This window comes from Sciurus vulgaris, assembly GCF_902686455.1.
Source record: "Sciurus vulgaris genome assembly, chromosome: 12".
Lineage (NCBI taxonomy): Eukaryota > Metazoa > Chordata > Mammalia > Rodentia > Sciuridae > Sciurus > Sciurus vulgaris.
Genome location: NC_136473.1, coordinates 64,848,666 through 64,861,696, shown reverse-complemented (window position 1 = coordinate 64,861,696; position 13,031 = coordinate 64,848,666). Strand labels below are relative to the sequence as shown.

The 13,031-nt window shown below is 35.5% G+C and overlaps 1 protein-coding gene across 1 annotated transcript in view; it reads left to right on the top strand.

Moving 5' to 3' along the window:
- Window positions 1-13,031, top strand: part of IARS2 (isoleucyl-tRNA synthetase 2, mitochondrial) — a 58,324-nt gene that overhangs the window by 28,753 nt on the left and 16,540 nt on the right. The window contains exons 13-14 of the mRNA XM_079107452.1: window positions 2,203-2,305; window positions 2,911-3,004. Coding sequence (XP_078963578.1) covers window positions 2,203-2,305; window positions 2,911-3,004 — 197 coding nt within the window. The remainder of the gene's footprint in view (window positions 1-2,202; window positions 2,306-2,910; window positions 3,005-13,031) is intronic.

Sequence of the window (13,031 nt, the reverse complement as noted above, 5' to 3'; positions counted from 1 at the left end):
GTTTTTTATAACATACTTTTCAATCTATCCTTTCTAGAAAGAATGCCAACTACATGACATTTTTGTAAGATGTTTCAGGTTTTAATTTGTAGAGGACATTTAATTTGTATTGACCATTTGAGTTTTATTTCCTGCAACAGTTTTTTGTAAATACTTCATTGATTGTGAATTATCAGACCAAGAGAAGTTAAATGATTTGTCTTACATAGTCATGATTAATAAGGTGCAGATGAAGATTAAGAACTTAATACTTTTTCCTATCTCCTATTTCCATTTCTATTAAGTCTTCTGGACCTACATTAAATTCTTAGTTACTGGGCTGGGGTTGTGGCTCAGTGGTAGAATGCTTGTCTAGCAAGCATAAGGCCCTGAGTTTGATTCCTGGCACTGCCAAAAAAAAAAATTATATATATGTACATATATGTATATATAAATGTAATATATATATATTTGTTATATATATGTTGATAAATGTTGTGTTCTGGTAATTGATTAACAGAAAATGAACCATCTAAATTTGTCTGTTTTAAAAGAACTTTTTAAAGTAATATCTAATGCTTACATATATGTAAAAATGAGTCAGGTATTCATTGTTCTAGGTTTTTTTATATATGGCTAATTAATATTCACAATGAGGCTTGGGATGTAGGTCAGTGGTAGAGTGCCTAGCATGCCTGAGGCCCTGGGTTTGATCCCTTGAACCACAAAAAAGTAATAAAAAAGAAAAGTTAATATTCATAAAAAGTCTCTTAATGATGCTCTTTTTATTGCATTTTACCAATGAGGAAACCAAGGTACATTAATACTCAGTACCTCGTCCAGAATCACATGGGTAGTAAGTGATTGAGAGCCAGAAATTAAACCCAAACTGTCTGAACATAGGTCCATGCTCTTGACTTTTGTCTGTACTCTGACTAGAAGGAAAGCAAGTAGAGGAAGCTTTATAATGTTGACAAAGCTGCAACACAAATATTATTTTAAAAGTATGTTATTGTTGTGAGAAACTTTAATATAAACTTTTCCCTAGCTTTATTCTTCAGGTAATTTATGACTATATATCTTCTCACAGCTGTTCATTTGATATGCATTTGTTGGCATTCTTCCGTGTGTTGGGCAGTGTGCTGAATTTGTTTGTTATTGGGGATTGAACCCAGGGGTGTTTAATTAACTGAGCCACATCCCCAGCTCTTTTTTGTATTTTATTTAAAGACAGGCTCTCACTGCCTTGCTAGTCTGCTGAGACTGTCTTTGAACTTGTGATCCTCTTGCTTCCACTTCCTGAGTTGCTAGGATCACAGGTGTGCGCCACCACGCCCAGCCACTGTGCTGAATTTTACGTGTATAATCTCATTTAGTTTGCAGTTGTTCTGAGGGATGTATGTAGATTCACTAAAATGTTCCATTAGGGCAGGGAGGGATCTTGTATGTTTTATTAACTGCAGCATCTCTAGTTCTAGAACATTGCCCAAGAAATTGGAGGTGCTCAGTAGATTTTGAAAAAATGACAGAGAGAGGAGAGCTAAGTGTTAGAGGAATTTTAGTTTTTGTACATGGTTGTGTACTTAGTGATGGAGTCAGAACCATTATGCTGAATATCTGCTGTCAAAGTCTGCACTCTAGTATGGCATTGCCTCTTACACAGGTGGCTTTGAAATTAGTCCTGTAAGCAGGAAGGGAACCCTTGAAAGTTTTTGAATGGAGAATTTGTCTGATGAAAAGCAGTTTAGGGATGTATCCATCTCAAGATATATCAGGTAAATTAAGGGATGAGAGTAGGGGAAATGTCAAACCACTGCATCAATCTACTATTGAAGCAGTGAGATTGCATTAATACGGTATCAGTGAGAACAACTCTAATATTTTAAACGTGAAACTGACAGAATATGTTGGTTTCATTTGGGCAGAAATTTAAGGAGACAAGGCAATTAGGAGGTTTTGAGGATAGGTACTTGGATAAAAATTAGAAATAGGGAAATCATGAATTGAAATAGGGAGATCAGAAGAAGTCTTTCTCGTTTTTGTTTTTATAGGGATATATGATCAATTTTATTGTATTTATTTTGAATTTAAATGATGGTAGCAGCCAAGTAAGCATGTAGCTGAACTGAGGTTCAAGAAAAAGGAAAATATATTATAATTTAATTTTTTTATTATTCATTATAATTGTAAATTGAAAAATTCTTCCTTTCCCCCCTAAAATAGCCAAACCATGGAACATATTATTAAACTAGTGGAACAACATGGCAGTGATATCTGGTGGACTCTTCCGCCTGAGCAACTTCTTCCAAAAGATGTTTTATCTCAGGTAAATTGCTATTTGTATTTAATAGCCTTTGCGTGTGTTTCTTGATAATGCCAATGTAAGAGTTCTCCAAATTAAAAGGTGTGGTTATAAAGTCATGTAAAGTTAATGAATTTATTTACTGTGAATTAGAAGCAAATGTAGTTTGAACACTGGACATTGTGTTATCAGTGGAAGCATAGTATTTAACAGAGCAATGAAACATTAAGTTATTTATGTCTTTGGGGGCTAGGATTGATTTTTGACTGACTGATTTGACTAATCAGATGTAATTATGAGAGAACAGTCCCCAACATTGGTATATCAGGACTTTTTAGGATCTGATGTAGAATTAACTGATTATATCACATACCAAAAAATCCACACTAGAAATTAATTTCAAGAAACTTTTAGAAACCAGCAACAATTCTTACTACAGTGACCATGGTCACTTTTACATGCAAACAGAGGAAGTTGTAACTAAACTGTAAAATGCTCAAAAATGTTTAAATTTTATTGAAAAAATGTGAATTGAATGTCTGTTTTTCACTTTCTTAAGACTTTTTTGGGTTTTTAGTGGCTATATTGTGGTCTTCATATAATTAAAATGATTTACACTATCTTATTAGGTTGGTGGTCCTGATGCTTTGGAATATGTGCCAGGTCAGGATATTTTGGACATCTGGTTTGACAGCGGAACTTCATGGTCTTATGTTCTTCCCAGTAAGTTTCTAAAAATAGGTTATAGGCCAATTGAGAAGTTTTGAAAATACAGAATTTACTTAGAAGAGATCTGTAACCAAAACCTTTTGTTTGCTTTGTTAGAAGATCTTCTGTTATAATTTTAGACCTAGAAGGACCCTTTGAAGATCATGTAATCCAATGATTTCCCAACTTTTTTGCTTGTGTGTGTGTTTTCCAAGGTGAAATTTTGATTAGAACCACAGTACATGAAATAGATGAATAAGAATGTGAATTTTCTCCTCCTTTTAACCAGCTCATTCTCCTTGGTTTGCACGGCAACCTGAAAGCGTCTAGTTTCATAAAACAAAGTTTGGAGATCACTGAAATAATCTGACACCATCATTTTTTAGAAGAGAAAATGAGATTGAATTAGAGCCAGATTAAGTGGTGACCAGGGCTTAATAGTGTCATGCTGGCGCTCGGGACCTGATCTTCAGTTCTCATTCTTCCACATTGCTTTGACCCTTTCATGTTTTCTCCCCCTCTTGATACAACTAGCAGACTAATTGTATACTTACTCCTAGTTAGGGTCAATTTTAACTCATTGTATAAAGAGAAGAAGAGACCATGGACAAGAATTAGAAGGGCATGGTAGTAGAAGGCACACCTTTGAGGATGTGTGGAGGTACTGGAGAGAAATATCCATAAGGATACGACATGAAAAGTTAGACGTAAAAGTGAAAAATGAGCCTAGTCAGCACTTGTGAAGTTAAAGATGGGGCCAAAGAGTTAGGGGAGCAATGATGGATCGGATAGCTTTGCTCTCCAAACAAGGGAATGTGGGGAGAACAACTCACTGTACAGCTGGCCATTGTTAAAGACATTGAAAGGACTTACCCTGAAGTTCTGACACTGGGCTTCATTGTTAAAAGCACAGGAGTATGATTTCTAGTAGGTAAATATATTTCTTTTATTTCGACCTATCTTTCAATTTAGGAAATATGAAAAAAATGCATGTAAATGCATGCTTATTCTCTGTGACAACTAAATAATAATAATTCATAATGTCCAAATGTATTACATTAATTTTGTATGATAACTTTCAGTAGTATTATTTCATAGTTATATTTCTCTAATGTATTTGAAAGAAAGTATTGCAAGTTTAGGTACTTTGTTTTTGTGCATTGTATTGAAAATTTAGGCAAAAGACCCTGCTCGTGGCAGGTTATAGCAGCAGGAAGAAGAGTTTCCTGCTGGCATGTTTGGGGCAGCACCCTGAATTCTAGTAACAAGTGCCAAAGGTAAAGCTACTTATGGAATGAATGTATTTCAAAGGTCATTCACTGCTTTGGTCTTGATGAGAATTAATACTACTAGCGTTGTTGCTGTATTTCTGAAGTAGTTCTGTTATTAATGCAGTAAATTCAGTTTATACCTGGAGCCATGAACTGGGCCATAAACTACAGGAAAACTGTCATTAAAACTTGCCTGCTGCTATCGAGTACTGAGTTCAGTCATACTGTTTCCCTTTTTTGTTGTTGTTGTTGTGCTAGGGTTCAGCCCAAGGCCTCATGAATGCTGGGCAGGTGTTCTACTACTGAGCTATACCTCCAGCCCCTAGTATGTGGTGTTCTTCCTCTTTTTTTTTTTTTAATTTAATACAATAATAACAATTATTATTATTTTATTTTATTTTAATTTTTTAGTACTGTGGATTATAACACAGGGGCATTTTACCATTGAACCACATCCTCAGCCCCTTTTTAAATTTTTTTTTATTTGGAGACAGGGTCTCCCTAAGTTGCTGAGGGCCTTGCTAAGTACTTGAGGCTGTTCTCAAGCTTGTAGTCCTCCTGCCTCAGCCTCCCAAGTTGCTGAATTACAGGTGTGCATTGCCACACCTTATTTAGTGTATGATCTTCTTAACCAAATAATTTTGATTGTGACAAATTCTTTATTAAGTGAAATTAGTAGTAAAAATGTACCTACTCAATAAATCATTTTTTCCTTGCCTGTTGTATGTAAGTAATTGATTCAGAGAACATTTATTTGTCATTTAAGAATTTGTGATGTACCTAACCTTAGGCCATAGTTTCTACTTTTTTACTCAGTATCCCTTCTCAGTCAATAAAAACCTTAAAAGATAAATCAATAAGAAGTAGAATACTCAGATAACATTTGACTCTATTTTCCTCCCACTTATTTCATGATAAAAATTTCAAGATAGGCAGAAAGTGAGGTTGGGAAGAGAGTCGGGTACTAGGTGAATTCATAGTTTGAAAATCCATATTTTTTTAAGTTACCTACTGTCTTGAGAAATGTTACTATAATTTTTTTCTCCAATGATTTGTTTCAAATGAAACGTAAAATGAGTCAATGTGTATTTCCTTGTGAGTACATTATTGCAAAATTAACTGAGCTTTCTTTTGAGCTTAATTTTAGCTATTAGTCTTTATTTGTATCTTCTACAAAATGAATTTGACTATTTAGCACACATAGCTGGTTTTAGTCTCTGCTGACATGTTTTATAGCAGTGAGAGAGATTTGGCTCTTAAGTTTTGACATCAGTTCACGTTCCTGTTCCTGTTCCATTGTGAATTCAAAGTCAGTAAATTTGAAACATGAAAACTTTCTGAAAGGAAAGGGCATTTTTAAATGAATCACTTTATAGGTAAAAAGTGATACCTCCATATCTAAAACATTGTTTAAACATTTACTAAAAGCATTATTGTGATTAAAAATATTTAATGTATATGTGATTTTTAATAGGTTTTATTTTTTAGAGCAGTTTTAGGTTCTCAGCAAAATTGAGCCAGAGGTACAATTATCATACACCCTACCCACAGATAGGCTATCCTCTCTCACTCTTAATACTCCATCAGAGTGATGCATTTGTTAATAATAATAATTATTATTAATAATAACTAATAATTAATACCTATTATTATTACTTTATTTCGTGGAACTGGAGATTGAACCCAGGGCACTTTACTGCTGAGCTACACCCCTAACACTTCTTTCTTTCTTGGAGAAGCTATTTTTTTTTTTTTTTTTTTGGTGGTGCTGGGGATTGAACCCAGGGCCTTGTGCATGCTAGGCAAGCCTTCTACCAACTGAGCTATATCACCAGCCCCTCTTTCTTTCTTTCTTTGTTTTATTATTTTCAGAATGGGTCTCACTAAGTTGTCCGGGCTGGCCTCAAACTTGTAATCCTTTTACCACAGCCTCCCCAAGTGTTGGGATTATAGGGATGAGCCACTATGCCCAGTGTTAAATCCATTTTGATACCTCATTATCACCCAAAGTCTATAGTTTACACTGAGGTTCACTCTTAGTGGTGTACATTCTGGACAAATGTGTAATGACATGTGTCTAGCATTATAGTATCATACAGAATAGTAACTACACTGTCCAAAAATCCCGGGTGCCCCACCTATTCATCACTCCCTCCCTGCTCTTCCTTGGCAACCACTGGTCTTTTTTTTTTTTTTTTTTTGGTACCAGGATTGAATGCAGGGGTGCTCAACCCCTGAGCCACATCCCTAGCCCTTTTCATCTTTTACATTTTGAGACAGGGTCTCACCTTGCTAAATTGCTCAGGGCCTAACTAAGTTGTCGAGGCTGTCTTTGAACTCGGATCCTCCTGCATCAGCTTCCTGAGTTGCTGGGATTACAGGGTGCCACTGTGCCTAGCAAGCACTGTTCTTTTTATGGTCTGAAAAGATCTTTCTATAGTTTTACTTTTTCTACGTTGTCAGAGTTGGGATCGTGCAGTACGTAGCCTTTTCATTTCACTTAATATACATCTAAGTTTCTTCCATGTCTCCTCCTTATTGGATGACTTATTTTTTTGGATCTGATTAATATTCCATTGTCTAAATATACCATAGCTTATTTATTTATTCATCTGTTGAAATAATTTTTAAAATACTCTACTTCCTTTTTAATTTTTTTATAGAGAAATAAATATAAGTAGAGAAAAGAGATCATTTTTTGAAACAAAATTAGACCAACAATTTAGATTTATAAATAACTTCTTTTTAAAAGTCACTTTTAAGGGCATATGCAATATTATATCAAAGAGCTAAATTTTAAAATTTAATTATTACATTTCAGCATATATTTAGAGATTATTTTGGTTTAAATTATTTTCAGATGTTACTCAGATTAAGCAGTAGTTTTGCCATAGTTGCTTGTGTTGGTAATACAATTTGTCTTCTTATTTAAGTACAATAATCTTGCTCAAAATCCATGAATTCAAATTTCATAATGAATTCAAACATTCATTAAATGTTTTTTCCTTGTTTCACTTTGATGGTAATTTTTATGGTTGATTTATTCTGTAAGTTACCTCCATGACTAAATCATAATCTCAAAGGTACTGAATAGTTTATTGTTCTCTCTAAATATGAATTTTTGTAATTTTCCTAAAGTCTAAAGTTACTATAATAGAAATCATGTATGTGGTAAAGGGCCACATTTCCTGGAATTGTAAAACTCCATACTTACTACTGCATCATACGTAAATTCTAAAAGGTCTATTCAGGAAGGTAAAAGGACAAAAGTTTTTAAACTAAAAGGAGCGGGAAAAAAAATGATACTATTCCTCCCTGTTGTATGTTGCTGGTGGAAGCATAATTTGGAACAGGCTTCCTGGAAAGGATTTTAGCATGATGCATCAACAGCTTTGAAGTGGTTTCTATGCTTTGATCAAAAAATTCTAATTCTAGGAAGTCTCTCCTGTAGAAATAATTAGGTCTGGATAAAGGTTATATGTGTGGATATTCTTTGCAGTATTTTATCTAACAGTAAATGATTTGTAACCATGGGTTACCCATGGTAGAAAACCAATTAAAGCATGTGGTACGCATTCATATGAGAGGATGATAAGTCACATTTTTGAAGAATATTTGTGAGCCTGGGAAGATATTATTTGAAGTGCTGAATACAAAAGAACAGGCTGCAGATAAAATATTTTGATTTACTAACAAACTTATGTCTGTTGGTATGTATGGACATAATCCTGGAAGGGAATATGCTAAAATATTAAGTCATTATCTCTGCATAGTAGGAATATCTTTGAATCTTCCTGTAAGTTTTCCAGATTTCTTAAATGCGAATGTACTTTCATTAGAAAAAGTAAGCAGTACTAAAAACAAACTTTTTAGGAAATAGCCCCAATAGTGAATGACATAAAGTTGTTCAGTAAACAAATCTACAGTGTAGTAACACTTGGGCTTAGCTATATGCTTTGTATTTCTTGCCATTTCCACCTTTGTGTTTGGAAGTTCCAGTAAGCTTTATGTTTTCATTCCTTTCCAGAGTTTTGCTACTCCAAAACTGCCAATCCCCAGTGTTTTCCCACTAATTTCATACTCTCTTTTTTTCTTGAGACAAGTCCTCACTGGGTTTTCTCGGCTGGCTTGGGAATTTGTGAGCTCAGCTGATCCTCCCACCTTAGCCTCCTGAGTAGCTGGTCTATAGGCATGCCCAATCTCACACAGCATCTTTTTTTTTTGGTGCTGGGACTAGAACCCAAGACCTTGTTACATACGAGGCGAGCACTGCACCACTGAGCTACATCTCCAGTCCCACGTATCATCTTAAAAGGCTTTCTTCTAGAATTTTTCTGGGGTTATACTTCATTATCTTGAATGATGTTTTACTTTTTTGCCCAGTTTCAACAATTTTCAAATAGATGAGAATGGGAAAGAAAAGAACATAGAAACCTTACCCTTAGTATGTATTAGCTGTTTTGTTGTGATGCTGCTAGTAGCCTGGTGTCCTCTAATTTTATTAGAATCTAATATGTTTCTAGAGGAGGATCAGAGACCATGTATTTTTTTTAAATAGTTCAATATAATTATATTTATGCAAGTATTATTTCACATGAAACTGAAAGAGTATACCAAAAAAAGTCTTTCTTAATTCTGTCAGGAAATATCAGAATGCCCTTCATGGTGAATCTTAGTAATAATTAATATCTACTACACCTATATAACATTAACTGTAACTACGTCTTACACATTGTTACTTCTTTAATCTCTCCAACAGCCTCTTGAGGTAGTTAGATACAGGTGTCATTTCCATTTTGCTGAAGAAAAATTGAGAGCATGGAAAAGTTGAACTAAATCAGTAAGTGCCACAGGTGCTGGGACCCAGGCGATTGGAATGCAGCCCCTGGACATTCTTCAGATTATTTTATTCTGAGTACTGTGAATCCTTAGGCAGCAACTAGCTTTCTTCAAATGAAAAATTTTTGACTAGCAAGTGTCTGAGAGGAAGCCCCCTTTTTTTACAGGTGTGTTCATCAAGGTTTGGAAGCTGTAAGTGCTTCAGGATGACAGAACTTTGGTTCACTTCCATGATATTGGACTTTGAGTGATTGCTTCAGCAGACCAGAGGAGGCACTTTTCAAAGAGATGAAAGGGTTTAGGGCTACTTCTTGCTGTTGCATTACCAACTCACTTCAGGAAAGGATCCTCTTGAGTTTTCTGTTATTATGCATCTTATTGAAGATTGCTGTATCTAGAATGTGGCTACCAGGAAGTAGGGAGTTAACATTTTAGAGTGGAATGGAGTTTTTATACTGACCTTATAAAAGCTTAAATGGGAACCCACGGTCACGAGTCAGTAGGAAAGAGGAAAAATAGGACATAGCTATAGCATTCTAGATGTTGAGGCTAAAATATTGTTGTCCTCATTGCATGTGCATTTACCTTTCTGTATTTTCCCAACTGCGCAGACTAGACTGAATTCTCTATTTTTCCTTGGGAACATCACAATTTTTATTTTATTATTTATTTTTTTAATTTCATTTTTGCAGTGCTGGGGATTGGGCCCAGGGCTTTGAGCATGCTCTGCCACTGAGCTACATTACCAGCCTCCTAGTTACTTCTTGCTTAACATAAAATCTACTCCATTAGATGTTTCTCTAAAAGGGCAGAGACCAAATTTCTTTAGTTTTCTCCCAGAGTGTAGCACAGTGTGTAGTGTCGGTTGAACTGAACTGGTTTAATTCTGTCTTTGCATTTCCACCCAGCTCATCTTTCTCACATAAGGATTAAAACTCTGAATCTTCAATATTAGGATATAAAGAAAAATCATCATTTTATAAATAAAAAGAATTACAGGGTTCCTTAAAGTTGTGAATTTAGATTGTGACTATATAGAAGTAATTTTCCTCAATGACCTCAAGCCCCAATTTTGAGAACTTATTTTATTTTGAAAAGTCACAAACTAATATGAAGATTTACTACATGCCCTTCATCTAGATTTCATAGTACCAGTTTTACATTTGCTTTCTGTATCCTCTCAGTATAGGTATATCACGTAGAGAAAACGATCTTAAATCTCTAAATATTTTTTTTTACTGTAAACAAATGGGATACATGTTGTTTCTCTGCTTGTACATGGCGTAAAGGCATACCATTTGTGTAATCATAAATTTACATAGAGTAATGTTGTTTGATTCATTCTGTTATTTTTTCCCTTCCCCCCACCCCTCCCACCCCTCTTTACCCTCTATACAGTACTTCCTTCCTCCATACTTGCCCCCCTCCCTAACCCTAACTCTAACCCTAACACTAACCCTTCCCCCCCCCATTATGTGTCATCCTCCACTTATTAGTGATATCATTCGTCCTTTGGCTTTTTGAGATTGGCTTATCTCACTTAGCATGATATTCTCCAATTTCATCCATTTGCCTGCAAATGCCATAATTTTATCATTCTTTATGGCTGAGTAATATTCCATTGTATATATATACCACAGTTTCTTTATCCACTCATCAATTGAAGGGCATCTAGGTTGGTTCCACAGTCTGGCTATTGTGAATTGAGCAGCTGTGAACATTGATGTGGCTGTATCTCTGTACTATGCGGATTTTAAGTCCTTTGGGTATAGGCCAAGGAGTGGGATAGCTGGGTCAAATGGAGGGTCTCTTCCAAGTTTTCTAAGGAATCTCCACACTGCTTTCCAGAGTGGCTGCACTAATTTGCAGCCCCACCAGCAATGTATGAGTGTACCTTTCTCCCCACATCCTCGCCAACACCTGTTGTTGCTCGTATTCTAGATAATCGCCATTCTAATTGGGGTGAGATGGAATCTTAGGGTGGTTTTGATTTGCATTTCTCTTATTACTAGAGATGTTGAGCATTTTTCCATATGTTTGTTGATTGCTTGTAGATCTTCTTCTGTGAAGTGTCTATTCATTTCCTTAGCCCATTTGTCGACTGGATTATTTGAATTCTTGGAGTAGAGTTTTTTGAGTTCTTTATAGATTCTGGAGATTAGTGCTCTATCTGAAGTATGATTGGCAAAGATATTCTCCCACTCTGTAGGCTCTTTCTTCGCATTGCTGATAGTTTCCTTTGCTGAGAGAAAGCTTTTTAGTTTGAATCTATCCCAGTGGTTGATTCTAGCTTTTATTTCTTGTGCTATGGGAGTCCTGTTAAGGAAGTCTGATCCTAGACCAACGAGGTGAAGATTTGGACCTACTTTTTCTTCTGTAATCTGCAGAGTCTCTGGTCTGATTCCAAGGTCCTTAATCCATTTTGAGTTTAGTTTCGTGCATGGTGAGAGATATGGGTTTAGTTTCATTCTGTTGCATATGGATTTCCAATTCTCCCAGCACCATTTGTTGAAGAGGCTATCTTTTCTCCATTGCATATTTTTGGCCCCTTTGTCTAGTATGAGAAAATTGTATTTATTTGGGTTTGTGTCCGTGTCCTCTGTTCTGTACCATTGATCTACCTTTCTGTTTTGATACCAATACCATGCCGTTTTTGTTACTATTGCTTTGTAGTAGAGTTGAAGATCTGGTATTGCAATACCCCCTGTTTCACTCTTCCTGCTAAGGATTGCTTTAGCTATTCTGGGTTTCTTATTCTTCCAGATGAATTTCATAATTGCTTGCTCTATTTCTGTAAGGTACGTCATTGGGATTTTAATTGGAATTGCATTGAATTTGTATAGCACTTTAGGTAGTATGGCCATTTTGACAATATTAATTCTTCCTATCCAAGAACATGGAAGATCTTTCCATCTTCTAAGGTGTTCTTTAATTTCTTTCTTTAGTGTTGTATAGTTCTCATTGTAGAGGTCTTTCACCTCTTTTGTGAGATTGATTCCCAAGTATTTTATTTTTTTCGAGGCTATTGTGAATGGGGTAGTTTTCCTAATTTCTCTTTCTGAAGATTCATCACTTATGTATAAAAATGCGTTGGATTTATGGGCATTGATCTTGTAACCTGCTACTTTACTGAAATCACTTATGAGTTCTAAGAGTTTTCTGGTGGAATTTCCAGGTTCCTCTAAATATATAATCATGTCATCAGGGAACAGGGATAGTTTGAGTTCTTCTTTTCCAATTCGTATCCCTTTAATTTCTTTGGTTTGTCTAATTGCTCTGGCCAGAGTCTCAAGAACGATGTTGAATAGAAGTGGTGAAAGAGGGCATCCCTGCCTTGTTCCAGTTTTTAGGGGGAATGCTTTCAGTTTTTCACCATTTAGAATGATATTAGCCATGGGCTTAGCATAAATGGCCTTTACAATGTTAAGGAATGTTCCCACTATCCCTATTTTTTCTAGTGTTTTGAGCATGAAGGGGTGCTGTATTTTATCAAATGCTTTTTCTGCATCTATTGAAATAATCATGTGATTCTTGACTTTAAGTCTATTAATATGGTGAATTACGTTTATTGATTTCCTGATGTTGAACCAACCTTGCATCCCTGGGATGAAACCCACTTGATCATGGTGCACTATCTTTTTAATATGTTTTCGTATGCGATTTGCTAAAATTTTGTTGAGAATTTTTGCGTCGATGTTCATTAAGGATATTGGTCTGAAATTTTCTTTCCTTGATGAGTCTGTGTCTGGTTTAGGTATCAGTGTGATATTGGCTTCATAGAATGAGTTTGGGAGGGTTCCCTCCTCTTCTATTTCATGGAATACTTTGAGAAGTATTGGAATGAGCTCTTCTTTAAAGGTTTTGTAGAACTTGGCTGAGAACCCATCTGGTCCCGGACTTTTCTTTGTTGGTAGGCTTTTGATGACTTCTTC